This window comes from Eretmochelys imbricata, chromosome 13 (genome assembly GCF_965152235.1).
Source record: "Eretmochelys imbricata isolate rEreImb1 chromosome 13, rEreImb1.hap1, whole genome shotgun sequence".
Taxonomy (NCBI): Eukaryota; Metazoa; Chordata; order Testudines; family Cheloniidae; genus Eretmochelys; species Eretmochelys imbricata.
Genome location: NC_135584.1, coordinates 17,441,748 through 17,467,743, shown reverse-complemented (window position 1 = coordinate 17,467,743; position 25,996 = coordinate 17,441,748). Strand labels below are relative to the sequence as shown.

Here is a 25,996-nt window from a genome sequence, read left to right as displayed (position 1 = left end):
TCCTCTTGTTACCAAGTGGTCTGCCTCAAGCTGAGGCAAGCGCTCCCTCTTCAGCCATTGCCTTTAGGCACAAATCCTACAAACTACTGGGATGGGAGCAGCTTTAGATTAGGGTGCCTTCCTCCAAACTTCAGAGCAGACCAGTGATTTCTGGAACCGTCAGCTCTCCCTGCCTCACAGCAGCAGGGTGTGGAGCATGTAAACAAATGTTCCATCTGTGAAGTGCCTGTCCAAGCAGCAACTAAAAGAGAATTGTCTAATCTGTTCCCAGCCCAAGAACCCTCGTCCTATCAGGGCAAGGGACTGTCTCAGAGATGGGAGGGTTTTCCCCTGGCACAGCATCTATCCACATCACAAAACAAGCATGTGCACAGCATGTATTTACCAGACACCTAGCTTTAACTAACAAGGACCCTGGGTATTCCTATAAAGTCCTAACATGGGCATTCAAGCAGCCATCCTGTAAGATTCTCCCAGCTTTCTAATGGAATATCCCCATAACCAAGTGGATACAGCTAATGAAAAACGAGGTGGGGGGAAATACATTTTTTTGAAATTTTCCTGTTTCTCATAACTTTTAAAATTCAAAAGAAGTCATCCAGATCTACGAGAGGATTCTTTCCCATACCCCTTACTCTTATCCCCAGCTGAGAACATACAGCATAAAACTTCCCATCCAAAAGCAGCTAAGGGAAGCATGTCTGAAAATACATGACCCCTCCCCTGCTTTATAGTGTGGTGGCCAAGAAGTCCAGAAAACAATTTAAAAAAAAAAAAATCCCGGAAAGACGTATTCTCCTCATCTCCTTGCCATCTCCTGGGACTTTAGGTCCAAATACTACTCCAGTTTGGAGCAAAGTCAAAGACCTGATCTCTCTCCCGGCTCTAATGCATAAAGACTAAAGGATGGGATGTTCAGAAGTGCCTACGCGCAGTGAAGGCACCAAGCATCAAGTGCTGATGCATGTATTTATACCATTCATCTAGCCCTCCCCCTTGTGTGTAGTAACTATTACATAAATGCTGGATGTCGCCAGAATTCTCCTGAAAGCCTGCAGACGTAGACCAAAAGAGCAAGTATGGATCAATATAAGATGCGACCTTTAAGTGTTTCTACACTGAAGTGATTTTATTCTCCAGGTTTTCCCAGCTGAGTTTAGATTAAGAAAGTGTTCCAGAAGCTGTTAAAAAAATCTGTGCAAGTACCAATCTTCATCTTCCTGTTGCTACGAGATGGCGTTTCGCTTCCCTTTGTCTAATGAATGGATGCATACACTTATCAATACCCAAAAACTTGTGAACAAGAACTTGAACATCCCATGGTAGGAGGCTGGAAATAAAATTTCAGTAATTAAGAAAAGATTTTAATTTTCTCAGATCATTATTCATTTAATTTTTTTAGGGCCTTGATTGAATTTGTGGACTAGATCTAAATAATGTATTGAAAGGTGAACAAAACTTACCCAAGAGGATATCTATGCTACCTTCTCCATCCAAAGAAAGAAAAGAATCTTGTATGTGACTAACACTATTCTAATACAGTAAAAATTTGTAAGATTAAAGGTGGAAAAGCTATAACATTATTAAATAATCCATCTTCTCCCTGTCAGATTTCAGGACGTATTCCCCAAACTGCTAATTGATAAACATTAAATGTAATGTAGTTGACAATCTGAAAAAGCCTTTGATAGAGTATCTTACATATCTCCTATTCTAAAACATCTTACCTCCATGGTTTTTGCTATTTCAAACATAAGATGTAGGTGTAGCATCTTGCATATTTAAAACAATCTTTTTTAGCAGAGGGGAGAATAGCGTTTCCTAAGTAGCAGGCCCAGAACCTTCTGATATGCTTTTCCATTAAATCTGAATGTTCTAGCCATTTTGAGACCATCAGATAACACTACAGCCAATTATTTCACTTTTAACTGCATCTTGAAACAGAGTACCATCAAAATGAATTAATGTGGCTGCAATTCCCCAAGTGGAAATACTTACTGTTTTGAAACTACTGCAAAGTACATCACTCTGGGGATACATATTATGGGCTGATTATTCAGTATTCCTTTCATTGCTGTCTTCACACAGTCATCTGGTTTTAATGGAGAGAGAAGACCATCCAGCTCTTGCCTAGAAAAACAATTGGTAAGTATTTCGTTAAGAAAGAAATCAGTAATTTGGGGGAAATTAGATTCTGTATAACCCTACTGAAACCACCACTGCATAAAGGAAAAAGTGTCAACCTTTCCTTTTAAACCATATTAGGTAGATCCAGGGGAGTTCATAAACCAAGGTGTCTAGCCTGTCAACCTGTTCTAATTACAGTAAACGCTGTGTTATCCTGTTATCCAGCGTTTTATCAACCGGAAAGCTCTATTAACCAGCATTTCTGATATCTCCCAATACAAGTCTTCAATTTAGTAACCAGGACTAGTATACTGCCCAGGAGGTTATGTAATTGCACATTCTGCACTGTTTTTATGCAAAAGAGGCAGAAGACACGTAAACAAGCTGATATCAGGGGTTTATTCAAAAAAGCCACTTCCAGGGTGTGTCAGAGTCATTACAGATTCAGCCCAATCTCCTACACCACCTACATCTACAACAGTGATTGATGATGATGATGATGACTGAGGCACTGCAAGATCCTGAAGTGTCTTCTGAATCACCAAGGATTAAATTATGTTCAGTATAGTTTAATGTTGTGTATTTTTAGTGATCTGGGTGTATGCCATGCACTGCCCATAGTGATATGTAGTGTCCTAAGATAACCTCCTGTATAGAAAACTTTACCTGTATACACTGCAGTGCAGTACGACTACTGGATTGGTGAGTAGCTGTAAACTATTTTATACTTGATTCATTTTATTGTATTCTAATTCTTTGAAAATTGCTTTCCGTTGGTAAGTACAACTCTTAGTTAACTATAATTTTTGACTAACTGGCACCCCCATTCCTCCAACATGCTGGATAACAAAGCTTTTACGTTATTAGCTCAGATATCACCTTTGTTGGTGTTGTACAACTTCAAGTGCTCCTGGCTTAAATGAATTTAAACAATTCCGGCTCCTGGTAAGGATTACTAGCAATAATTGCGGAGTTCTTTATATTATGCTAACGTCAAAGGTAACGGTCATTTTTAGTGAGCCTTTGAATTTGTGTAGTAATGATTGTTCCATTCAAAGTGTAGGGGCTGACTCTCAAATGGAACAGCGTCATGTGATATCTTTTTTAAAAAAACATCGTTTCTGCAGACCAAATCTGCAGTGTTTTGGGAGTCTGGCTTCATGCAGGCAAGGAAGAGAGTTGCCTGATCTACCTGAAATGATACACCTTGACAAACTGGGCCAAACGCAGAAGTTGGTTGCAACTCTCTCAATTGCCACGCCATTGATTTTTAGTGGAGTTGTGCTGCATGCTGAATCTGGTCCTTTTGTAAGCTGTTTATCAGTTTAGTTTTAATTTAATGACCAACATTAAGCACAGAGTACATTTGTGAGTAGTGCTCCACAGTCATGACTCTAGGTTTACTATCTGAGGCCTGGTCTACACCTGAAACTTAAATTGACCTATGTCATGCAGGGGGGTGAGAAATTCACACCCCTGAGATAGATTCAGAGACTTTAAGGTCAGAAGGGACCCTTGTGATCATCTAGTCTGACCTCCTGCACATGGCAGGCCACAGAACCTCACCACTCCTGAAACAGACCCCTAACTTCTGCCTGAGTTACTGAAGTTCTCAAATAGATTCATAGATACTAAGGTCAGAAGGGACCATTATGATCATCTAGTCTGATCTCCTGCACAACGCAGGCCACAGAATCTCACCCATCCACTCCTGCGAAAAACCTCTCACCTATGTCTGAGCTATTGAAGTCCTCAAATCGTGGTTTAAAGACTTCAAGGAGCAGAGAATCCTCCAGCAAGTGACCCGTGCCCCATGCTACAGAGGAAGGCGAAAAACCTCCAGGGCCTCTTCCAATCTGCCCTGGAGGAAAATTCCTTCCTGACCGCAAATATGGCGATCAGCTAAATCCTGAGCATATGGGCAAGATTCACCAGCCAGATACCCAGGAAAGACTTTTCTATAGTAACTCAGATCCCACCCCATCTAACATCCCATCACAGGCCATTGGGCCTATTTACCATGAATATTTAAAGATCAATTTAATTACCAAAATCATGTTATCCCATCATACCATCTCCTCCATAAACTTATTGAGTTTAATCTTAAAGCCAGATAGGTCTTTTGCCCCCACTGCTTTCCTTGGAAGGCTATTCCAAAAGTTCACTCCTCTGATGGTTAGAAACCATGGTTTAAAGACTTCAAGTTACAGAGAAGTCACCATTTCTGCGACTTTAAACCAGCAAGTGACCCATAAGATGTAGTTAAGCTGCCCTAAACCCTGGGATAGACACCACTTGTTCGACAGAAGAGTTCTTCCATCACCCTAGTTACTGTTTCTTGAGATAGTGGATTTATTACAGCAATGGAAAAACCCCTTCCATCATGGTAACAAGAGTCATACACAACTGTAGCTTAGCTGTACCTGTACCACTATAGCACTTGTAGTGCAGACAGGCCATACATGAGGGTCTCGTACCCAAGCTGTAGTTCTTTTTGAACACCTCCACATTAGTTGAGTTCTGGTCTACTGGGTGCTCATCCTCTTTGGACAGATGAACTGGGAGCTCAGCATTAAAATTCAGTTATACATGAGTGTGGCGGGAGAGGGGAGGCCTACCTCCAGCCCCTAACCCTGCAAAACACACTTAAAAGGTATGATGGCTTATGATATTACTCCTATGTGGTGGGGAGAAATACTATATACCCTGTCGTGTTTCATCACCTGGAATTTATTCTCATATCGTGGGATATTTATGCCCACTCCCCCTGGCCAGAGAATCATGCACTCTTTGCAAATTCTATACAGGCTACTTCATTAATAAAAATCTTTGCACAAAATTAGCACCTTGCATTCAGGGGCCTCCAGGTGTTTTGCAATTAACGCTCCTGTGATTGTGCAAATAGGTAAACTTGAAGCTGAGTGACTTGTCCAAGATCTCAAAGTGATAGTCAGGAATACAACAAGGGCATCCTTTCTCCTGGTCCTGTGCTGTAATGTGGATCTGGTCTTATAAATGGAGAAATCTATTTCAGTATAGGGTTCCTCCCTTTCTTACAGGAAGGTAATCTTTATTTTCATGTTAGTGTATCATTATCCAGAAGGTTCACTCTAGTTTGAAATGTTTTGTTCTTGAGGGAACATGTGAGTACTGACAGTTCCTGCAATTTGGAATTGCCAAAGTTTGCTACAATTTTCCCCTGGTTTCTTGGTCATGGCCAATCATTCTAGATGATCTATTTCTAGCCTGAGTCTTCTCACAGAAGCTTTCATTTGCATCCACCCCTCAGAGGAAGGATGGTTCATACTTTCATTTTTGTAGGTAAGGATTTTACAAGTTCTCTTTACTTTTATCAAGAGATGCCAGCTTTACATTCTGATTTTGCTGTCTGCCCTTTCTTAAAAACACATCAGTGTTCTACACTAGTGATCCAACCTGCTATAATTCAGTAATATTAAGGGACAAGTACGCTAGGCTAATTAAAGGAGAGTTTAATTGCTCCATTATCTGAGCACCTGAACCAGGGCAGAATTGCTGCAAGGCTAAATGTTGGGGATGTCTGCTGATTCTAGTTGTCTACAAAGTCAGCTGGAGTTGTTCTTTTAGGTTCCCTAACAACTGAGGAACTGACCCTGGTAGCAGCTGGACAGGTGTGATGTGTCTGCGAATGAGTCAAATGTAAATGGTTTTACCTGATTCTACATCCAGTGAACATGCCCGTGTCAACAAGACAGGGGCACACCAGAGTAGTCTTCACTCCATTGATTCGATTGGCTTTCAGCTGATGGCTAAGAGCTTCATGGAATCCAACTACTGCGAACTTGCTTGCACAGTAATCCTGCAGGAAATGAGAGGCTTTGGCTAGTGGTAGGTGGGGGAAGAGGCTTGTTCTTACTGGAAACACTCCTAGGTAGTAGATGGCAATTGCTAGCTTAGCTACGGGAGTGCAGCAGGCTGGCTTCTCTGCACAGAGCAGGTTTGCTCATTGAACCAAAGCATTCCCTTGAACATACACTGAAAATGGACACTCCTGTGACCTGCTTGGTTTTCCACATGCCACCTTTCAATATTGTTATGGGTTGGGTTAAAATCTCATTGAAACTGATGGGTGTGACGCACCCTTAATATAGCTGTACAAAACATCTAAGCGGCCGCACCTAAAACACGGCATAATGGAGTCTGCCCAGAAACTACCATCATGTAGGAAATCAGTGGGTGCTTAGCACCACCTGTAGCCAGCCCCCTCTGCCAATTTCCTCCCCCCATGCCTCCTGTCCACTGGTGGGCCTGCTGATCAACTGCTCCCCCTCCCTCCCTCCCTCCCTCTCAGCACCTCCCACACACTGCAATCAGCTCTCCTGCGGCATGCAGGAGGTGCTGGGGGGAGGGGGAGGAGCGGGGATACGGCATGCTCGGGGCGGGGGGTGGAACTGGGCAGCAAGAGGCAGGGCAGGAGCTTGGTGGAGTGGGGGTGGGATCTGGGGTGGGTAAGGATGGAGCACCCCCTGGGAAAGGAGGAAGCCAGTGCCTGTGGGTGGGGGGTTTTGACAGGGTACTGTTTAAACATGGGTGGGACAAACTGAAGTGCAGATAGAAACTGAGAGAATACACAGAGACTGAAGCACAGAAACTGAAGCAAGACATACTGGGAGAGAGCGAGAGCCTCGACAACACGGTGTATGACCCTGGAAGAAACTAGTGAAGGGACTTCTGGGTCTGGTGCTGGATAAAGAAGCTTGAGGCTGTAAACAAAGAAGCTATCCCGTTTTTCCGTTCCTCTTGTGTTAGGAGAAGCAGGACTTTATACACTCCTTGATTGATTGATTAAAAAACATCAAAGAAAACATCAGACTCCAACATCAATTTCTGCTCACAGCTGGAACATCCTCTGGGCCTGAGCTTTGACTAGTTACTCAAGTAAAAAAGAGGTAAATATTATGGGCCAAAGGATGGTCCCAAGTAAATGGGACACAAGGATGCTGTCGTATGTTTCAGTGAGTTGGCTGTACTCAAAATATTTTTCCTTTTTATCTCTGATTTAAACTCCTGTCTGTTCCACCATATTGTACTATAATCTCCTTCATCTCTTTGATCCAGGAGAATGTCTGTCTTTGCCCCTGAGAAATGCCTTTTACTAGCAATGCCTGCTGATAAACTGCAGGTGCCAATGAGCTAAGGATGTGATCTCAAACCCAATGGGAGTCTTTCCATTGGCTTGGATCTGACTCTGAGCCAGGTTTTTATAGCACTTAAATGTGCAGTGTGCACAATTGTGAGCCTCACTTCCCCGTACAAATCAGGTCAGTGCAGACCTGAGAAGTGAGGTGTATTTACACCATCATTCTAGCTTTTTAAAATCAAACCTCTGCATTAATATTGCTCCTGTAATACTTTGCAAATGCCTAATAAATATTGTCACTGCACTTTAAAGGGATGCATAAAAACCTTGTATTTATAATGAAGAAAAATCACCTGTCAGTTTTTCTTAATTTCAGGGACCTCATTTTCCATCCCTTACCAAATTTGGGCCATCAGATTGCTTCTGATGGCCTTTCCATTAGCATCTAATGTCCTATTTTTATTGTACATTCCAGGTAATTTGCACTCACTTAACTTGCCCCCCTCCTCAGAGCTTGAGAACATATTTAGAGGTTTTAGCACCAATAAGCTACTGTGACAAGCAGATCTCTCAATAAACACCCTACTTTTTTAATATGGATAATAGACTGAACTCCACAACACACATTTGAAATATGCTGGGAAAATAATCGGGGTGCTTGCCATAGCACTTTAAGACTTTCCAGGTGCCTGTGATGGAGGTAATGATTACTATTTGCCTTTTAGCTATAAGGAAACTGAGGCTGGAAAGGATTAAGTAGCTTGCCCAAGGCCCCCCAGAGCCAGTGTCAGAGGTGGTATTACAACTTCGGAGTATCCCAGCGCTGTGCTCGGGCCACTAACCTACAACCTCCCTAGTGATGCTTCCTGTTTTATCAACCAAATTTGGGGGGCCTAATCAACCCATGAAATTAATTCCAACTGAAAAGTAAGGCTACAATTTAATCATGGGTATTTTCAGTAAAAGTCATGGACAGGTCACAGGCAAGAAACAAAAAATCACAGTACATGACCTGTTCATGACTTATACCATAAATACCCCTGATTGAATCTTGGGGGGGTCTGTGGCACCAGCTGCTGGGGGAGCGGGGGGTGTGTGTGTGTGAAAGGAAAGCACACACTTTGGTGATCCATAGCTACTGACCGTCACACAAGCTGTTGCAAAGAGGCCCAAGGATCCTGCTATAGTCACAATGTGACCATGGTCCAGCTCCATCATTTTTGGGAGGAAAGCCTTGACAGTCTGTATGGACAGAAAGAAGAAAGCTTATTCATGTGCACCATTCGTCTATTACATTTGCACATCTAAGATAGTGGGTACAATGCTCCAAGGTCTGTTTTGCTGATGCTCTGCTAGGATACACATTTATTTCTATTCTTAGCTGCAGCTTAAAAGACTCATGGCTCAACTATTACTGCAGAGAAGCAGCTTCTTTTACTCTCCCTTATTCCATTATGTGGAGTAGATGATTTTTAGGCATTTGCAATTTCCTTATTCCGAATGATCAATGTTTCTGATTTGGCAGCTGCATGGAGATTTTCCCAACATGCAGTAAAGATGCTGACAGGTGTATTTTTATGAACATTCCACACAGCCCCTGAGCAGCGTTGCTGATTTCAGATGAGAGATTTTTTCATGGCTTTCAAGTCAACGATGCATGTGATTTAAAATGAGGCAGCTAGGAGAGATGAGCTTGAGCTGTAAAATTACAACCTGGATTGGAACTTGCCCAACGTTTGGGGGTGTTTGGCTCTGTGGTTTTGGTTTAGCTTCTTATTACATAGAGGCCAAAGCTGTTGTTTTGATTTCAACTCCATCCAAGTTTGGAATAGTTCAGATTCAGGGTTCTGGTTCAAGCCCATCTCTAGCAGTTGGCCATTTATATGCTAAACACTTAAGGATCTCGCAGAAACCAGTGTGGTCTGTTTTAGCAACTCAGACATTTTTCTTGTTTTATTAACTTTTATTTGGGCACTTGAGCAAAAGAATGACAGTCTGCCATACAGGGTGTTCACATTTAGAGGTTGTTGAAAACACATCCCTTTAATGTTCAGCTGCAAATGAAGGTTTTCCAGATTGTAGAGCAGTGGCTCTCAACCCTTCCAGACTACTGTACCCCTTTCAGGAGTCTGATTTGTCTTGCATACCCCCCAAATTTCATCTTACTTAAATGACTTGCTTTACAAAAACAGACATAAAAATACAAAAGTGTCACAGCACGCTATTACTGACAAATTGCTTACTTTCTCCTTGTTACCATATAATCATAAACTCAATTGGAATATAAATATTGTACTTACATTTCAGTGTTTAGTATATAGAGCAGTATAAATAAGTCATATGAAATTTTAGATTGTATTGACTTCGCTAGTGCTTTTTACGTAGCCTGTTGTAAAATGAGGGAAATATCTAGATGAGTTGATGCACCCCCCTGGAAGACCTCTTGCGTTGTAGAACCACTGTTGTAGAGCACTGAGAATATTAGCCTACTGTGGACAGCAACGAGAGCATCAGGGTAATTCAGGCCGCCAGCAGCCTTGTAACCATCCTGTTGGCTAGAGCTGCTCTGCGCAGGCTTAGACAATGGAGTGGTTCCAATGCCAGCAGCCACTCCTATCGTTGCTCCCACTGGTGGAGATGCACTGGCAGGAGAACAGCCACCTCTAATGTAGACAAAGCTAAAATGCAAAATGCAGACGCAGCCCAGAAGCATCTTTACCTTCCAGTGCTGTGCCAAAAGCATCCATGCCAAGAGAGTGAGCACTCTGACAACTGTGCGGCTGTCACGTGGGAGATGTGTTCTGTTGGGTAATGCACTGGTACATGGCTGGCATCCAGCAAAGCTTTCATAAGCTGGCTGGAAGCCAGTGAATCTCAGAGAGGAGCTCTGTCTGCATCCAAAAGTGAAAAACAATGGGAGCTGAGGTGGGTTCTGACCATTTATCATGCACTTACAAACTTTATTCTGCCTTCATAAGGGCCCTGCTACAATCAACCCAAAGTGAGTTAAGAAACCATATTTAAACACTGCTCCAGCCAAAGAGATTTCTATGAAAAAATCTGAATGTTACCCAGGGAGATCAAGTAAATCCAGCCACCATAGCTGTGTCTCAGCCATGTGTTTGATTATCCTAGCCCCTCCCACTTCCCCTATCCTGCCAATTTAGGAAACACTGATGCCCATTTAAAGTTAGTTTTCAGTTGCACATGTGAGATGGTTTTGCGGTGTAACAAGATTAGTTTTCGCTGCAATCCTCTTAAAATGTCCTTCCTCTGATTGTCTTTCAGTGCTGTGAAACTGGGATTAACGGGATCCAGACCTCATTTCCCCAAGTCCTGGTTGATAAGCTACTTTCCAGAATTAGCCACCTACAAACCTAAGTCATACTGAACAATAATTGTCACCAGAATTTAAATGGACAGTTTTATAATACAACATTTTGCATAATGCCTATATGCACTCAGCACTATATCTCCATATGATCCCCCTAAATAAGGAGATGGATGAAACCACATGGGTTAGGTTGTTTCTGAGAGAGTGAGCACAGAATACCTCACGTGGGTTTCTCCTCTGGCTAGCTCTGTAGAGAGAATTTGGTATATTTTCACAGTGTAGTACACACACATTTGCAGGATGTCTTCTTGCACTTTTGTCAGATTTTAAATAACATCCTTAAACCATCCTCTTCATCCACTAGGGTTTCAGGACATTAGTTTTCTTTGGCTTGGTTTTGGTTTGGCTGCTGTCACAAGAATCTCAATTATGAAACATAGGCTGGTTAGTTGGCTTAAAAACCAGTGTGGCAAGTCAAATAGTGCTAAAGCTTCCTGTAACTTGGTAGATCTGAGCAACCAAATAGTTGTATTTGGTTACTCAGCAGAACCAATGTGCATTTTACACAAAGAAACTGAGGCACAGAGCGGTTACATAGGTAGGAGCTATAGAGGGAGTCATCAGCATAGTGGGACGTGGAACCCAGGACTGCTCACTTCATAATCCTTTGTTGGTTCCAATTGATCACTCTGCTTCTCAAAGCTCATCGACGTGAAGCCAAGACATGAATGGGGAGGGTTCTTCAGCTTTCCCCCTTGCTATGCTGTGTTGCAGTACCTCTTCAACACCAACTCTTTCTTTTGTTGTTGATCTTAGCCTGGCCACCAGAGGAGGTTTCATTCACCAGGGAAATTCTGGGTGGCAGAATACCTTGGAAACCACCCTGGCATGTATATGTTATCACAGGGATTGGAACGCTCTGCTTGGCTGACTTTTCTAAACACACACAGCTGAGGTGGCACTGCCCAAGCAATGCAGATTGAGAAATACCTTCAGTGTGTTTTCACAGATGCTATGTGGCCCGCTCTGTCAAAGTATTTCTAAAACATATGGATGACCATTCAGTTCTCCTGACTAAGGTGAATCTATGGATATAAAATCACTGATGCAGCCATGTCTGAGTGTGCCATTTATGAGACAGATTGTTCTCATTCAAGATCAATGCCTTTCTCTTGGGAAGAGTCAAGTTACTTAGTGGAGAAATATTTAAAGGGATCTTATCAAGACGTCAAAGCCTGGAAAATTCAATCTGACTTAATTTTTGGCCATAAATTAACACTTTTATGTTGAGTAAAACCAATTCAAAATTTTGGTTTTATAGATTTGGAAAATCGGAAATTTTTTTTCCCCTGAACTCTGCTTAGGGTGAGTTTGAGAGTTTGTAATGAATGAATCAGGGACGGTATTTTTTTTATTCTGTTTGTCCAGCAGCTAAGGGGCTCCTGGTCCAAGACTGGGCTTCCTACATGTTACTATAATAAAAATAATAAATTATAACAATCCTTGGAGAGACCCCAAAATAGAACAATCAATTTACTCCTGAACTGTGTCCCATAGGACCCTGAGGTTCTGCATAGTCTAAACTGTAAAATATTTGATCATGAATGATCACAGGGTCTATTTTCACATGTAGGAAGGGTTATGATAATTTACTGCTTTTGGATTCAATGCTCTGATTTTCTAATGTTTTGGTTCAAAAAATATGAGCATGAGAACCTTGCTGCATTGTATTAGATCAGCAATCCATCTAATTTAGTATCTGATCTCTCTCAATAACAAGTGCAGGATGCTTCAGAGGAAGGTATAAACCCACCCCAGTGGGGGTTATCTCTGTTCTCTGTTGGTGACCTTATCAAGCCTTAGAGTACAATGACCGATTGCCATTACTTTTAATTTTAGCTAGGGGATAGCTGCTCCAAATGTAATTTTTATACTAAATTTCATCTTGGACTAATAAAATGACAAATAAATTGTATAACTACCTAGTCTAAAAATGAGACGGTAGTATACAGACCTGAAGGAAAACAGGTGCGAGTGTGATCTAGACTGGATCATGTACAGGACTAGAATACCTGGATTCTATTCCCAGTTTTTTCACTGCATTTGTATGCTGTTGGACAAGTCACTTAATGTTTCTGAACCTTACATTTTCCCTTCATCCAACTTTGCAAAGTGCTTTGAGATCTATTGATAACCCTGACTCAAATCTTTGGAATTTTTTGTACTACAAAATATTGAACTCTAGCAGTGAGTAGAGGGGTCTTCCCAATGAAAAGGGAATCTCAACCTGCCTCCAAAAAGGTTAAGAAGGAACTAATATTTCAAATGTTAAACTGTGATGCCAGGACCCATTTAGAAGGCAGAGATTGTAGTAAAAAATGGTCAGGGCTGGTCTTACCATGAGGCGAACTGAGGCAGCCGGTGCCAGACTGTGGGGGGGGGGGGCACCACTAGGCTCCAGAGTTTTAAAGTTTTGGCCCAAGTGAGGGAGAATGAGGGTGTCATTTGAGCTCCCCGCTTCAGGTGCCAAAATGTTGTGGGAAGTGAGCTGTAGCTCACGAAAGCTTATGCTCAAATAAATTGGTTAGTCTCTAAGGTGCCACAAGTCCTCCTTTTCTTTTTCCTAATCGCACTGTAAGGCTTGTAGCTTTCCTTTCTTCCAGCCTTCCGCTCCCCACGGTGGAGCTGAAGCAGCAGGTAGGAAGCGCGAGGGCAGACAGGCCTTGGGGTGCCTGCCACCGCTTCAGCCAGCTGGCCTCCCACACCTGCTGCCAAGGGGGCAAGAGCACGGGCTGGTAAAGAAAACAAACACGCCACGGGGCCGGGCGTCCAAAGCCCTTACCCTCGGCTGCGGCAGGCGAGGTGGCTACAGCCTGGGAGACCTTTGCAGAAGCAAGCGAGGACGAGGAGGCAAAAGCATGTGCTGGAGGTAGACCTAGACCTGCAGCCAGGCAACGTGGCAAGTGCAGGCAAAAGCTACTGCACCCAGTATTCCCAGGAGGTCTCCCATCCAAGTACTAACCAGGCCTGACCCTGCTTGGCTTCCAAGATCAGGCATGTTCAGGGTGGTATGGCCATAGATGCTGTTGATTACCACTTTGCCTTTAAGCAAGAACACAGACATGCCCTGCCTGCTCCATGCTGCCGATTCCCTCTCCCAACAACACGCTCACGCCCACACCACCAGCCTCACACCCCTCCCTTGCCACACCAACACTCCCACCCTGCACCACCATCCACAGCCCCCGACCCCTGGCCCACACACACCACGCCTAAGCCTCCTCCCCACCCCACACAAATACACCCCCCTGCGACCCCCTGTGACCCTCACCACATACTGTCTCCTGAGATGGGACCCTCACAAAGCTCCCCTGCCACACACACACCCCCCGCCACAAAACCCCGCGCACCACCCCCAGGCGCAACGCACCACCCAGGACGGGGCTGCCTCCTGCTCCCGTGCCTTACCTGCACGCACCCTACAGGGGCAGCTCCCACACAACCCGCTTTGCTCACAGCTCTCACGCCTCCCTAGGGATGCCCTCCTGCACTTGGCTTGCCTTTTGCTTGCTCTGGGAAACCCAGGATGTGCGCCCCGGAGGCCCCGCCCTGCCCCGTCTCCCACTTCGCAAGGCCCCGGGGGAGGCAGGATGAGCCACCACCTCCTTCTCAGGGAGACCAGCCCAGAGGCGACCAGCACCCACCTTCCCACTTACTGGCCCTGAGCCGAGGCAGCGACAGCTACAGGCCTGCAGCCAGCCTTCCCAGGCAAAAGGGCCACCTTCGGGCAGCAGCTGCCTCTCTCCCCTCACTTTTAAAGGGCCAGCTGCCAAGGAGGCATGCTGGCAAAGGACTTCCCTAAACAGCCACCCCAAAGGCCCAGGCTGCACCGCACGCAGGATTGGCCTTACCACCATGGGGCGAACTGAGGTAGCCGCCTCCGGTGCCAGACTGTAGGGGGCCACCACTAGGACCCAGAGTTTTAAAGTTTTGGCCCAAGTGAGGGGGCATGGGGGCATCATTTGAGCTCCCCGCCTCAGGTGCCAAAATGTTGTGGGACAGCCCTGGTAAATATCCTCCTTCTGATGCTTGTCTCAACCGGACGTGCTCACTTCAAGCTCTAGCTGGATGCTATGCATTATAGAGCCCTGCAAATCCATGGAGAGCCACGGACCATTTCTGCAGATAGTGGATTGGATGTGGATACAATCGTGCAGGGCTCTACTCACCAGCAGTGCCTGGCCTGTGGCATCTGGCTCGGGCAGCCTGGGGGTGCAGTGCACTCGGGACTGGTGGCCAGTGGCTGGGGGGTACCCACTTCCCCCGCCACTTCCTGTTCAGAAGCTCGGGTCCCTTGGACAGTGCCAGCATCCAAACTATGGCCCGGCCCCAGAGCAGTAGCCCGTGCTCCCAGTCTGCCAACGCCCCACCTCTCCGCCCCATTGTGATGCAATGCCCTTCTGCTGCCATCGCTCGAGAGCCCCTGGGAGGAGCACGCGATGCACTGCCCCTTTCCCTCAGCCCCCTGTCCTGCGCCACCCCTTCTCCTTGAGACACCTCAATGTCCAAAGTCAGACAGTGAATCAACAGCTCCCAAATACAGGGAACCCACCCTGTCCCAAATCCCTGAACAATTGGATGGGTTCTGCTGCAGCATGTCCTGAAGGCCAAGACTTTGGCCTTCAGGGATAAAGGGGTGGGTGAATTCCCAGGTAGAGGGGCCCTGCCACATCTCTCTCTGCGCTGGACTCTAATTCACTTCTGCCGTTGGTCTAAAATAGGCCACATCGGTTGCCTTCAGGATGTGCTGGAGAGTGAGTAGTCAGAGTCAGTCCCGGTCACAAAGAGCAGAACTGAAGAAGAGCTCTGTATAAGCTCAAAAGCTTACCTCTTTCCCTAACAGAAGAAGGTCCAATAAAAATCATTCTCATCCACCTCGTCTCTAATAAAGGGCATAAATAAGTGAAAGAGGCACACTGAGGTAAAGTGACTTCTCTAGGGTCAGACAGCAGAGTAAGGAACAGAAACCAGGGCTTGCTTCCAAGCCTGTGCCCAATGCACAAGAGCACCCTGCCTCTCAATCATTTTATACTTGGTTTTCTGCACTAAATGACACTTACCCAGAAATGTGCATAGCAGTTAGTCTTCATGGTCCTTTCCAGAAGTTCGTCTGAGCACTGCAAGATCGGTTTCCCTGCTACAACCCCAGCATTATTTATCAGGACGGTGACATCTCCCACCTCCCGTCGCACTCTCTCTGCAGTGTTATAGACGTCCTCTCGCTGGCTCACATCACAGGTGTAAGCATAAGCCTTGGCCCCTAGCTCCCTCACCTGCACTGCAGTCTTTTCATTACCATCTGTGTCTATATCCCACAGGACAAGCGTCGCACCTTTTTGGGCGAGTTCTAAAGCAAAACGCCGACCCAGTCCTTTTGAACTGGCCGTACCTGTTATTAAACATATTTCATTGGTGACTCTTTTCTCTGCGGGCCTCTTTATCCACCGCACAAGGGACTGGATTGTATAGCCCACAACTTTAGCTGTGAGTAGCAGAAAATCTATAAGCACACCCATTGTTTCTTTTAAAATAAGAGCAGCTTGTGGAACACCAATGTAGTGAAGGCCTCAGATAGCACAGTCCAGACAGGATATATAGGGAAATGCAGGATTAAGAGATTATACTGGCCTGCCACCATTAGCAATAAGTGGGAGGGATCTCTACTACAATGGAGGTATTAGGGGCCTAATCCTGCAAGGTGCTAAGTGCCATTGATTCTCATTGACTTCACCAGGAATTGAGAGCACTCAGCAGCTTGCAGCAGGATCAGCCCTTAGATTTGCAGCTCAGGGCTTTTCTGAACATGTAACAGTTGGGGAGGGTTTCTTGTATGAAACGTTGCACAAGCTCGACCTCTGACTGCCACAGTTGCTGCCCTGAAACCACTGACGTGCTAAATGTCAGAGTCCTGCTTGCTTTTGACGCGAAAACTGTGATTCGTGCACAGCAAAGCACTGGACTGGAATGAAACAGGCACGCTGCTTTCCAGGACATGTTACGCTTTCTCTTCGCTGTCTTTGTCCAGACTCCCGCCCAGTGGTCTCAGGCCCACCTGGGCACAGGACCTGCTTGATGGGGCTTTAGCAACCCAGACCCGCCCTGGCATGTGGCTGCCAGAGAGAAGGGACAAACCAGACCCTTGCACCCCAGGCCCATCTCCTGCTCCTACAATAGGGGGTTGCACAACCGCTGAGCCTTTCTGTGTCTATCTCCACACTAGCCAGCGGGGAGGGAGCCCGATTCGCGAGCGCCCAGAGCGGTGAGCCCTGGCGTGGTGGAACGAGCGTGGCCCGACACTGAGGGCGCCTCTGGGACTACGTTTCCCAGGTACGCTTGGGTGGAGCATGCGCAGTGAGGCACAGTGCGCTATATAAGGACGTGTTGCGGGCGTGCGCTCTCCTTTTCGTTCCCTTCGCTGAGGGCGGCGGTGAGTGGTCTGTGCGGGGCTGGGGGGTGGCATGCAATCCAATGCAATCCGCGGCCGTCCGCGCCGGTGCCTGGCCCCTGTCCAGCTCCAGCAGTGCCTCGTAGCCCCTGCTGCGGCACTCGGCCTGTATTGATGGGGCGTCCCCTCCGCAAGGGCCGCGGGGAGCCGGCTGCAGCTCGGCCGCGGCCCTTGAGCGGGAGCGCCCTGCTGCCTGGGGGAGTCCTTCGCTAGCGGCTGCCCCTGCCGCTCCAGCCTGCCCTCTCGCTGGCCGCCCCCCAGCAGCGTGTCGCTCCCCCGTAGGAGGGCCCGGGAGTGTGTAGCCGCTGACCGAGTTGGTCGCTCCCTGGTCCCGCCGCCGGGGCTTCCCCCGCAGCCCGGTGTACGTGATGACTAAAGCTTTTTTCCCCATCAGAGCGACAGTGTTGATTTCGCTGCGCTAAGCCAGATTGTGTCTGATGCACCAGCCCGGGGAGGCGGCCTTTGCTTTGCTCCCGCCGGCTGGCCAGCGGGGCTAAATCTCTTGTGCCTCTTCGGTCTTCCGCTTCTCAGGTCCAGCGAGCAGGAGCGAGCAACATGTGCTGGGGACCCGGCCTGGGAGAGGGAGGCCAGGCGCGGCTCCAGAGTAGAACCAGCAGGAAGCACCGGTGCTCTGGTTACGAACCCACTGTGTCCATTGCCCTTTCTGACCCTAGTGGAGGTGGCAGCCGTAAGTCCGTCTATGAATAAATATCTTTTGCTGCTGTTTTCCAAGTTTGTTTCTTGGTGCCTGCATGTAAATAATGTGAAACTTTGCTTAGGGCAGCCATATCACCATTTCCCCAGCCAACAGATGTAAGCTACTCTTATTTTGCATCCTTTTTGCCACTTTCTCTGTCCAGTATCCTAGTCTCTCTTTGCTATATTAAGCACCCATCTTTAGAAGTGTTGCTCTTTTGTGAACCCCTGTCTCTATCTGCCCTTATAACACTGTTTCTTCTATTCCACCTGTTTCTCAGCATGTGTTTTCCTTTCTCCACATGTGACCAAACAACTGGCTCCTCTATCTTAGGCTTCTATAGCACCTACCACTGTAACATCTAAAGTGCTGCAGTCTTCCATCTGAAACGTGTAACTGGTACTCTTATAGCTGATGTATTAAAAAAGTGAAGTGCATTTGTGCAGTTGTATGCCAGCCTAATGTGCAGATAACCAGTTAGCGACATACGTCCCATGTGTCTGCCTTGCTGAAACTGCATGCAAACTAGGATGTCATTCGCATGCTGCCCTGGCACTTCCCTCCTCCAGCTCACTCTGGTGCTGAGATCTCACTGGTGTACATGATGACTAAACTTTTTTCCCCATCAGAGCGACAGTGCTGATTTTTCACTGCTTTAGCCAGATTCAGTCTGATACACCAGTAGGGAAGGGCCCTTTCTCCTTCCTCTCTTCTCTCCCCCTCCCCCTCCACTGACTCATACTCAGTAGTTAATCCCACCCCATGGCTTTGTACTTTTTAGGTCCATGGCAGCAAGGGTGGAGCAACGTGAGCCTGGGAGACCTGGCTCACTGAGAGAAAGGTGACATGGTGACCTGAAGAGTCTTGGAAAGAGAGGACACTGCCCTGGTTAACAAGCCACTTGTGAGCCACTACTAGGAGAGAGTGGTAAGTTTCTGAATAAATATCTTTGTCAGTAGTCTCAAATAATTTCTCCCTTCGAGAGAGACTGGCTCTAAAGCAGTCATGACTCCCACTTATTTATTATTAATTATGATAGTGCATAAGGGCCAACTGGAAATGGGGCCCCATTACGCTAGACACTGTACAAACAATAGTAGACAGATGCTGCCCTGGAGAGTTTACGCTCTAATAGACAAGACAGACATTTAATTCCTTTACCTTCAGGCTAGAAGTTTGTTTAGTGCCTCCAAAGTAGGAGTGACTGCAGCCTTTTAAACATTGTTTAGGTATCATTTGAAAAAAACACCACCCCTTTCTCTTTGGATGCATCCTTTCTGCAGAAATATCTTGTCCCTCCACTGCCCCCAGATATGTTGCTGACCAAGTCTGCCAGCCTTAGACATCTGTGGCAAATACTGCATGTAAACAGCAGTGCATGTCCAGTGGTGAGGAACACAAAAAGCCAGGGCCCAGCCAGTCTACCATTGCGCAGGTTGCAGGATGGCAATGGGCACATAGTTGATTGGGGTCATTAAGCTTTGCAAATGGTTTGTGAATGAGGAAGAAGTCTGGGAGCATTGAGAAATGTCTTGCAAACTTCCCATGAAGTGCAGGCCAGTCAAGGGTGGAAGCAAAAAAGGGTTTGCTGGTGTGTTGCGTTTTGTGGAGACCTGAAGAGCTCTGTGAAGCTCTAAAGCTTGTCTGTCTCACCAACAGAAGTTGGTTCAATAAAAGATATTACCTCACCCACCTTATCTCTTTTGCATCCTGTTAGGCAGATCCCATTGTGGTAGCTTAATAGTTTGACCTGGAATGGAATGGGTAAATGATAGGATGAGCAGTGGACCAGAAGTATATTGTAGGAACAGCTGCATAGTATCAGAGGGGTAGCAGTGTTAATCTATATCCACAAAAACAACGAGGAGTCCGATGGCACCTTAAAGACTAACAGATTTATTTGGGCATAAGCTTTTGTGGGTAAAAAAAAACCCAGTTCTTCAGATCCATGCATCTCTTCTGTATTGCTGTTCAAATTGTTCCATAATTTGATACTTGTTCTTAGCAATTCAGTTAGATTATTAATGGCACTCAATGTGGAATATAAAATAAACCTTTTGTCATGCAAATGCACCCACTTGCTGCTCTGTAGATCATAGACTTTCTAAGATGCAGACTGAATATTTTAAATGCCAGCTGCCCTTGAAAGTCATTAATTCTCCTGTACAATATCTCTCCTGCAGGAACTATTACGTTGTCCATAAACATAGACTTGAGGATCTAAAGGTAAACTGTGGTTTTAATTTTTTTAAAAAAGTGTTTGACAACCTGAAAGGCATGTTCTGTGGAATGTGATGACTTCAGACTTTTTTCCCCATCAGATCGGCAGTGCTGACCAAAACTTGCATTTTAGCCAGGCTGTCTGATTCCACAGATGCAGAGATGCTTTCCCTGTTCATGTTGCTGTGTAAATACCAATTCATTACATATATAGAGCTCCATGCCCATGGCCTGTATGCCCAAAATGGTTGCACATAAATGCAGGCTACTCTGAAGGCAGACAGCAATTGAGGGTGCTCTTTGCACACATCTCAGTAACACTTGGGGACTATATATAAACTGTCTTCAACATGCATAACAAACATTAGCTGGTCAGTACTGAGCACAATCCATGTTTTCATGGGACCTGCAGATACTGCTGTACCAGTCTAGTAACGTCAATGACCTACATTTTGTTCTAGCTTCATTGGCATAGCTGACTGTAAAAATAGCTTGTGTGCTATTATTGCTCTGTTAAAGGTGACTGAGTTTATTTTTGGGGGGGAGAGGGGTATGGCTGGGGTTTCTGCTGTTTTCACTTGTTTATGATGTGTTTGTGGGTGGGTCGTCAGTAAACTTTTGTTAATACTTCAGGTCCCATCCTGGCTGAAAGACTGAATGTGGGCCAGGTTTTAAAAAAGTATTAGAGGCTTAAGATGCAGACAGGTGCCTAGTGGAATTTTCCAAAGTACCTACCACTTGATTCCCATTGAAATCAATGGGAATGATGCATCTTGGTGCTCTTGAAAATTACAACTTCTGCTTAGGTGCTTAAATATCCTTTAGTGACTAGTGTTCGTGTCACAGGACTTGTGGATAGAAAGCTCAGTTAAGAGGGGAAAAGAATATTATTTAGTCAAAATTACTTTGAAACTGGTCTTAACACCAAATTTAACTTCAATGAGTAAAAAGAGCTTTTGTTGAAGATTATTACTGAGTGCCTCAACTTTTCATTCAAGGTGTTTGCCTCCTTTATACGCTTCCCTTTGGGGACTGAAAAGTTCAATCTGTTGTGAAGAAGCAAATAGTCTTAATTTTTCCAAAATCCTCTGCAAATTTAAACATAAGTCTGCTTTTTTCAGTTCATTATGTGGGTGTCTTGCTCTACTAAGTTTGCATTTACTGCTGTAGCTGCATTGGCTCTTAAGATGCTCTAAGTGATATGGAGGGGGAGAAGTAGCTGTTCCTTATTTTAGCTTGTGGAAAACACAACACAAAAGGTTGAATCCTGGCTCAAACTCCCATGTGTCACTCTAGAAGTGCAAAGTGACAAGAGCTGCCTTAACTGTTTGTAAAATTGGCAGAGTTCATATGACTAAATGTTCACTTTCCCTTGACAGGTGAAGGAGTTGTCAATGTCAGCATGAAGCAGAAGTTCCCCTGTGAAGTAGCAGAAAGCTCCTGTTAATATTGCGAACGTTTGTCAGTGACAGCAAAATATCCTGAGTCTAGGCTGTTGTATCCACATTGCTCTGCTCTGACTTCATGGTCAAACTTCCCTCTTTCTGCGTGGAGTAAGAAATACTGCATGTCCTGCCTCCTTAAGACATGCCATGGAGCTTTAGTAATTTATTCTCTCAAAGCTCATGAGCCATTTCGGTGGAAGGGATTGACTATCTATGAATCTTGACCTCTTTTTATGCAGTAACATACTATGTCTAGTGTTCTTGTGTCCGTAATGGCTGTATTCACCCCATGCAAGCTGGGTTCAACCCATTGCTGTAATGTGGAAGGTTCTTTTGTACTAAAAATCATTAAAAGTACTGAGGTAACTTCTTAAATGGATTGAAGTGTGTGCTTCTGTGTGTATATGAATGGGAAGGTCGTGTGGTTAAGCAGAGCCTGGGCCTCTAGGCATCAGGTTGAAATCCGAGCTGTTTTAACCAGATTTCCTGTTGTACCTCAGCCAAGTCATTTGATCTGGCTTCAGCACCCCATGTGTAAAATGAGGATTATGCTTTCCTATGTTGTGAAGATAAATCCATTAGTGTTTTTGAGGGGCTGAAATACCACAGTAGTGGAGATAACAAAATACCTCGATAGCCTGTTCTAGACATGGCATGCAGGCCCTGGCATGAGGTGATGCCAATATCTTGGGAAGCTTTTAAATGGTTAAATTGAGGAAAATACCCAACTGTCAACTTGTTTTCAGACAGATAAAACTACCCCTCAATCATCCTCCTTGGAGACTCCTTTCTTAAAACCTACTTTGCATGAGATTCTGACATGGTGGCTGGGGGCTCTAAAAGCTGTCTAGGTTTTGTTGGGCTTTTTACTTTACGGAACTGGATGGTCATAATCAAATACATGCACCTGGGAAGGTGGGTGTTGCTTACTGGCAACTTAGGAGAGCCAGAGCCTCAGTTGCAGCAAGAAACTAAAGAGAACAAGGTTCTGGGGCCTAGTCGGTACATACGGTCTTAGAGCTGGTAATTCATCCTGCACCAGATGGTTTGCGTGCTTTGGGGCCGCTGTGATAGCCAGACTTGCACTGAAGCAGTGAGTTCTTAGTGTCTTGGCTCCCTCATCTCCCTGCTTCTGACACATGGTATTGGTAAAGGGTATATCTACACTACAGCAACAACGTTGGCATAATTATTCTGGCATAGCCCCATAGTGTAGGCAAAGCCTATGCTGGCAAAGGGTTTTTCTGTTGGTGTAGAAACACCTCCCTGAATGTGGGTAGCTATGTTGACAGCACTCTTGCATAGCTATAGCAACTCTGATGTAGTTTTTCACTCTCTTGACCAATGCAGTTATGCTGATACAATTTCCATGTAAAAAGAAAAGGACTTGTGGCACCTTAGACTAACAAATTTATTTGAGCATAAGCTTTTGTGAGCTACAGCTCACTTCGTTGGATGCATTCAGTAGAAAAATTCCATGTGTAGACCAAACCTCAGAACAGATAGCGCTTAGTAAGGGTGGGCAACTGCAGAGCATCTGTTGCCAGTTTTTCCTCTCCACACTTGTCTTTCTCCCCATTCAACTCCTGGAGTCTCACAGAAGTGAACAATGCCATTTCCATTAGCTGGATCTGTATCTACCCCTTGAGTTGGAGTGGAGAAGTTAGCCTAAAGGCATTCTCAGCAGTTGCTGCACTCTTCCCTCATTTCTTTCCTCATTGCACAGAAATAAAACTAGGCCCATCCAAGGCTAATAGTTGCTGCTATAAATTACAAAACAAAATTAATAAGCCTACACAACTCTATGCCTAAATATCATTTCCCCTCAAGAGCTCTGTTCTGTAGATGCAGCCAGGTGACTTCAGAACTTAGAGAAAAACTTGTTCTGCAATCTAAGGCCCTTCAGTGAGGTCTAGAGTTAGCCCCCTCAGAAATCAAGGGGAATCCAACTCAGTTGCCTCTGCTGATCCTGTCAGTGTGACAGGAGGAAGATGACATCTTTAGTGATTACATTTGCCAGTTCAGGCCTGTAGAACCATTTCTTTAATGAAATGGAGGTACTTAAATGCTGCAGCTTTCTACCCCCATCTTGCTGACATTTGTCTCAAACCCCCAGGCTACTGTTAATACAGATGCGTAAATGCATACTAACACACAGGAAATCACTAAAGCAGAAAAAAGCCAGTCTGAGTGGCATTACAAGTGCTTACACCTCATAGTAGACATCAGTTCTTCCTTCACACAGCCTGGAACTTCAGATTACTTTTTATCTTCAAAATGATTTGAGGCACTAAATCACAATACCCACGCAAGGTACATATGCAATGCCAGATATGTCTGTAAGAATTATCCTAATTTCAGATATGGATAACAATTCAAAATTGATTTTGCCCAAGTCAAAAATGTTATCACAATTAGAGATGAGGATTGCCTTAGTCTTTAAGGTTTAGACCACAGTTAGTCATGGGATGGCAGCTCTGTACACCTAATTTACATATTCTGATACCACTGATATTAAGCAGTAGTAAAAATCTGTTTTGTTCCCCTCTTAAGTGTTGTCAGCCTGTTCTAGTGTGTGCAGTGATTTACCACAAGATACAAACATCCTAATTACTTTGCCCTGTGTGATGAAGCAGAGTTTCAGGTGAGGCGGCAGCTGTTCCTTTGGCAAGGTGACAGCCATTCTCCATCTGGCCTGATTGCTATGTGGCACACAGTAATCCTGGCTGAGTGATGTTTAGCTGTGAGCTGGAAGCAACTGGGTCAGGGTATCTGGGGTCAGCCCTGGTAGATGTTTGGCATTGGTTGAACTGATGACTCCACCAGGGTCTGGCTATGTTTGGATAAACAAGCTGGTAGCACCTCTGCATTCCTGCTGCAATGCACATTCATGCTTCAGAGCTGATACTAAGAGCTGGAATGTGTTCGTTACCTAGCGGCGTCTAGAGTGGCAGGACTCCATTCAAACTCCAGGCTTAATGATGAAAATAGCTGTTACTGATGTGCTAAGGTAGGGGAGTAGTGCAGCAGGTATGTACATTCGAGGTGTGTTTCTAAAACCAATTCTCATGCCATATTCATTAGAACCTCAAGGAGCAGGTTTAGTTTTCCACAGCTGTAGTTTTCCATTGTGTCTGCAATGTCCTGGCTGTGCAAAGCTATAAAGTTAATAGTTCATACATGCTTAATACACTGAAGTGAGCTGTGTTTGCCTAGGGGCAAATAGTACACCTGGAGGAAGTATGTGCTAAAATGTTAAATTCTGTACACAATTTTAAAATTATGCAAATTGTAAGTCAAAATAACACTATATAATCACATCAGTTTCAATTATTTTGGTAATTTCAAAATACCTGTCAGCGAGTATGTCTGCAACAATACAGATACACAAAAAATCCCCCCAAAGTAGAGAGTTAAAGAAACCCCTACAGCAGACCAGTTCCTGTTTCTCTGTGTGCCCAGCCCAGCTAGGTGGTCAGACACTCTTCAGACCCCACCTCAGAGTTCAGCCATGGGGACCTCCCCGGCCCAGCCACTCTCACCCCCTGCCAGAGGTGAAACTAAGCAGGTCTGGTATGGCACAGTGGTAAGAAAGTGGTCACTGGTACCACCAGACCTGCTGATGGGGCAAAAGGGGAAGCTGCCCTGGGGCTGGGGCCTCCTGGCAGCAGCCAGAACCCCAGGTCCTTTAAATCGCTGCCGGAGCCCTGGGCAGCATAGGCTAAGCAGTGCTGAGGGAAGAGCTAGGGGAGTCTGGCCCCAGCCCTTCCCCTTCTGCCTGGGGCCCTGCCCCTTCTGGGGGGCCCAGAGCTACCCCCTCCACCTTGCCCAGGACCCCAGCTGTCCTGTGTACCGGAAAGTCCTTTAAATTACTTTCACCCCTACCCCAATTCTCCTAGAGCCCAGGGATCCAGGGGGAGAAACAGCCTGACACCGGGTTCTGGGCTTGCATAGAATTTCCTGTATGCCATCACCTCCTTCCTTCAGGGTGTGCTAGGAACTGCAGCTGCTGGGAACCCTCCAGTTCCCTCCTCCTGGCCTTGTTTTCTATTTGCAAGTTGGGCTCAGCTGGGTCCAGTGGCCACTAATGGCAGCCAACATCTCTGCAGCCCATTTCTGTGGTGGCGGGGGGAAGGAAATTCTGTGCACACAACGTTAATTTCTGCAAAATTCTGCATTGTGCAGTGGTGCAGAATTCACCCAGAAGTAAAGTAGTTGCAGCTCTTAATCACTGCTTCAAGCTAGTTAGTGGCAATTCCTTATGTTTCTTCAGCAAGTAGCAGTCAACTAGGCAGAGGAAATATTTAAGCAATAATTTCCTGCAGTGTTTAAAATATGGCTTTGTTAGTTCAATGCCCAATAGCAAGAGCCTAATTAATACTCTAACAGATTACCATAAATCATCCCCAGGTTGGGAGGGCATTGCATATTTGTAGGATATTACTGCTACTTAGAACCATAAATGACAGTTTTCATGGTGAAGGGAGGGGAAAGGGTGGCCGAGTGAACAGCTGCCTTTAGCGTGTGTAGCCACAAGACAGTGAGGGTG

At 45.4% G+C, this 25,996-nt stretch overlaps 1 protein-coding gene, 1 long non-coding RNA gene and 3 other non-coding genes across 5 annotated transcripts; 4 read left to right on the top strand and 1 right to left on the bottom strand.

Annotated features, from left to right (window-relative positions):
• Positions 1–1,212: 1,212 nt before the first annotated feature.
• LOC144273798 (retinol dehydrogenase 10-like) lies at positions 1,213–16,156 on the bottom strand. The gene is made up of 5 exons (XM_077832502.1): positions 15,701–16,156; positions 8,390–8,488; positions 5,820–5,965; positions 1,999–2,130; positions 1,213–1,330 (listed from the first exon to the last, which is right to left on the bottom strand). The coding sequence occupies exons 1-5, from the start codon at positions 16,154–16,156 to the stop codon at positions 1,213–1,215; spliced, it is 951 nt and encodes a 316-aa protein (XP_077688628.1).
• Positions 16,157–17,007: 851 nt separating this feature from the next.
• On the top strand, positions 17,008–21,826 carry LOC144273703 (uncharacterized). Its single transcript, XR_013347782.1, has 5 exons — positions 17,008–17,067; positions 17,617–17,773; positions 18,564–18,709; positions 19,966–20,008; positions 21,382–21,826. It is a non-coding gene; the product is annotated as an uncharacterized LOC144273703 (long non-coding RNA).
• Positions 17,441–17,532, top strand: LOC144273932 (small nucleolar SNORD12/SNORD106). Its single transcript, XR_013347820.1, has one exon. It is a non-coding gene; the product is annotated as a small nucleolar SNORD12/SNORD106 (small nucleolar RNA).
• Positions 18,374–18,465, top strand: LOC144273931 (small nucleolar SNORD12/SNORD106). Its single transcript, XR_013347819.1, has one exon. It is a non-coding gene; the product is annotated as a small nucleolar SNORD12/SNORD106 (small nucleolar RNA).
• Positions 20,064–20,157, top strand: LOC144273933 (small nucleolar SNORD12/SNORD106). The gene has a single exon (XR_013347821.1). It is a non-coding gene; the product is annotated as a small nucleolar SNORD12/SNORD106 (small nucleolar RNA).
• Positions 21,827–25,996: the final 4,170 nt, after the last annotated feature.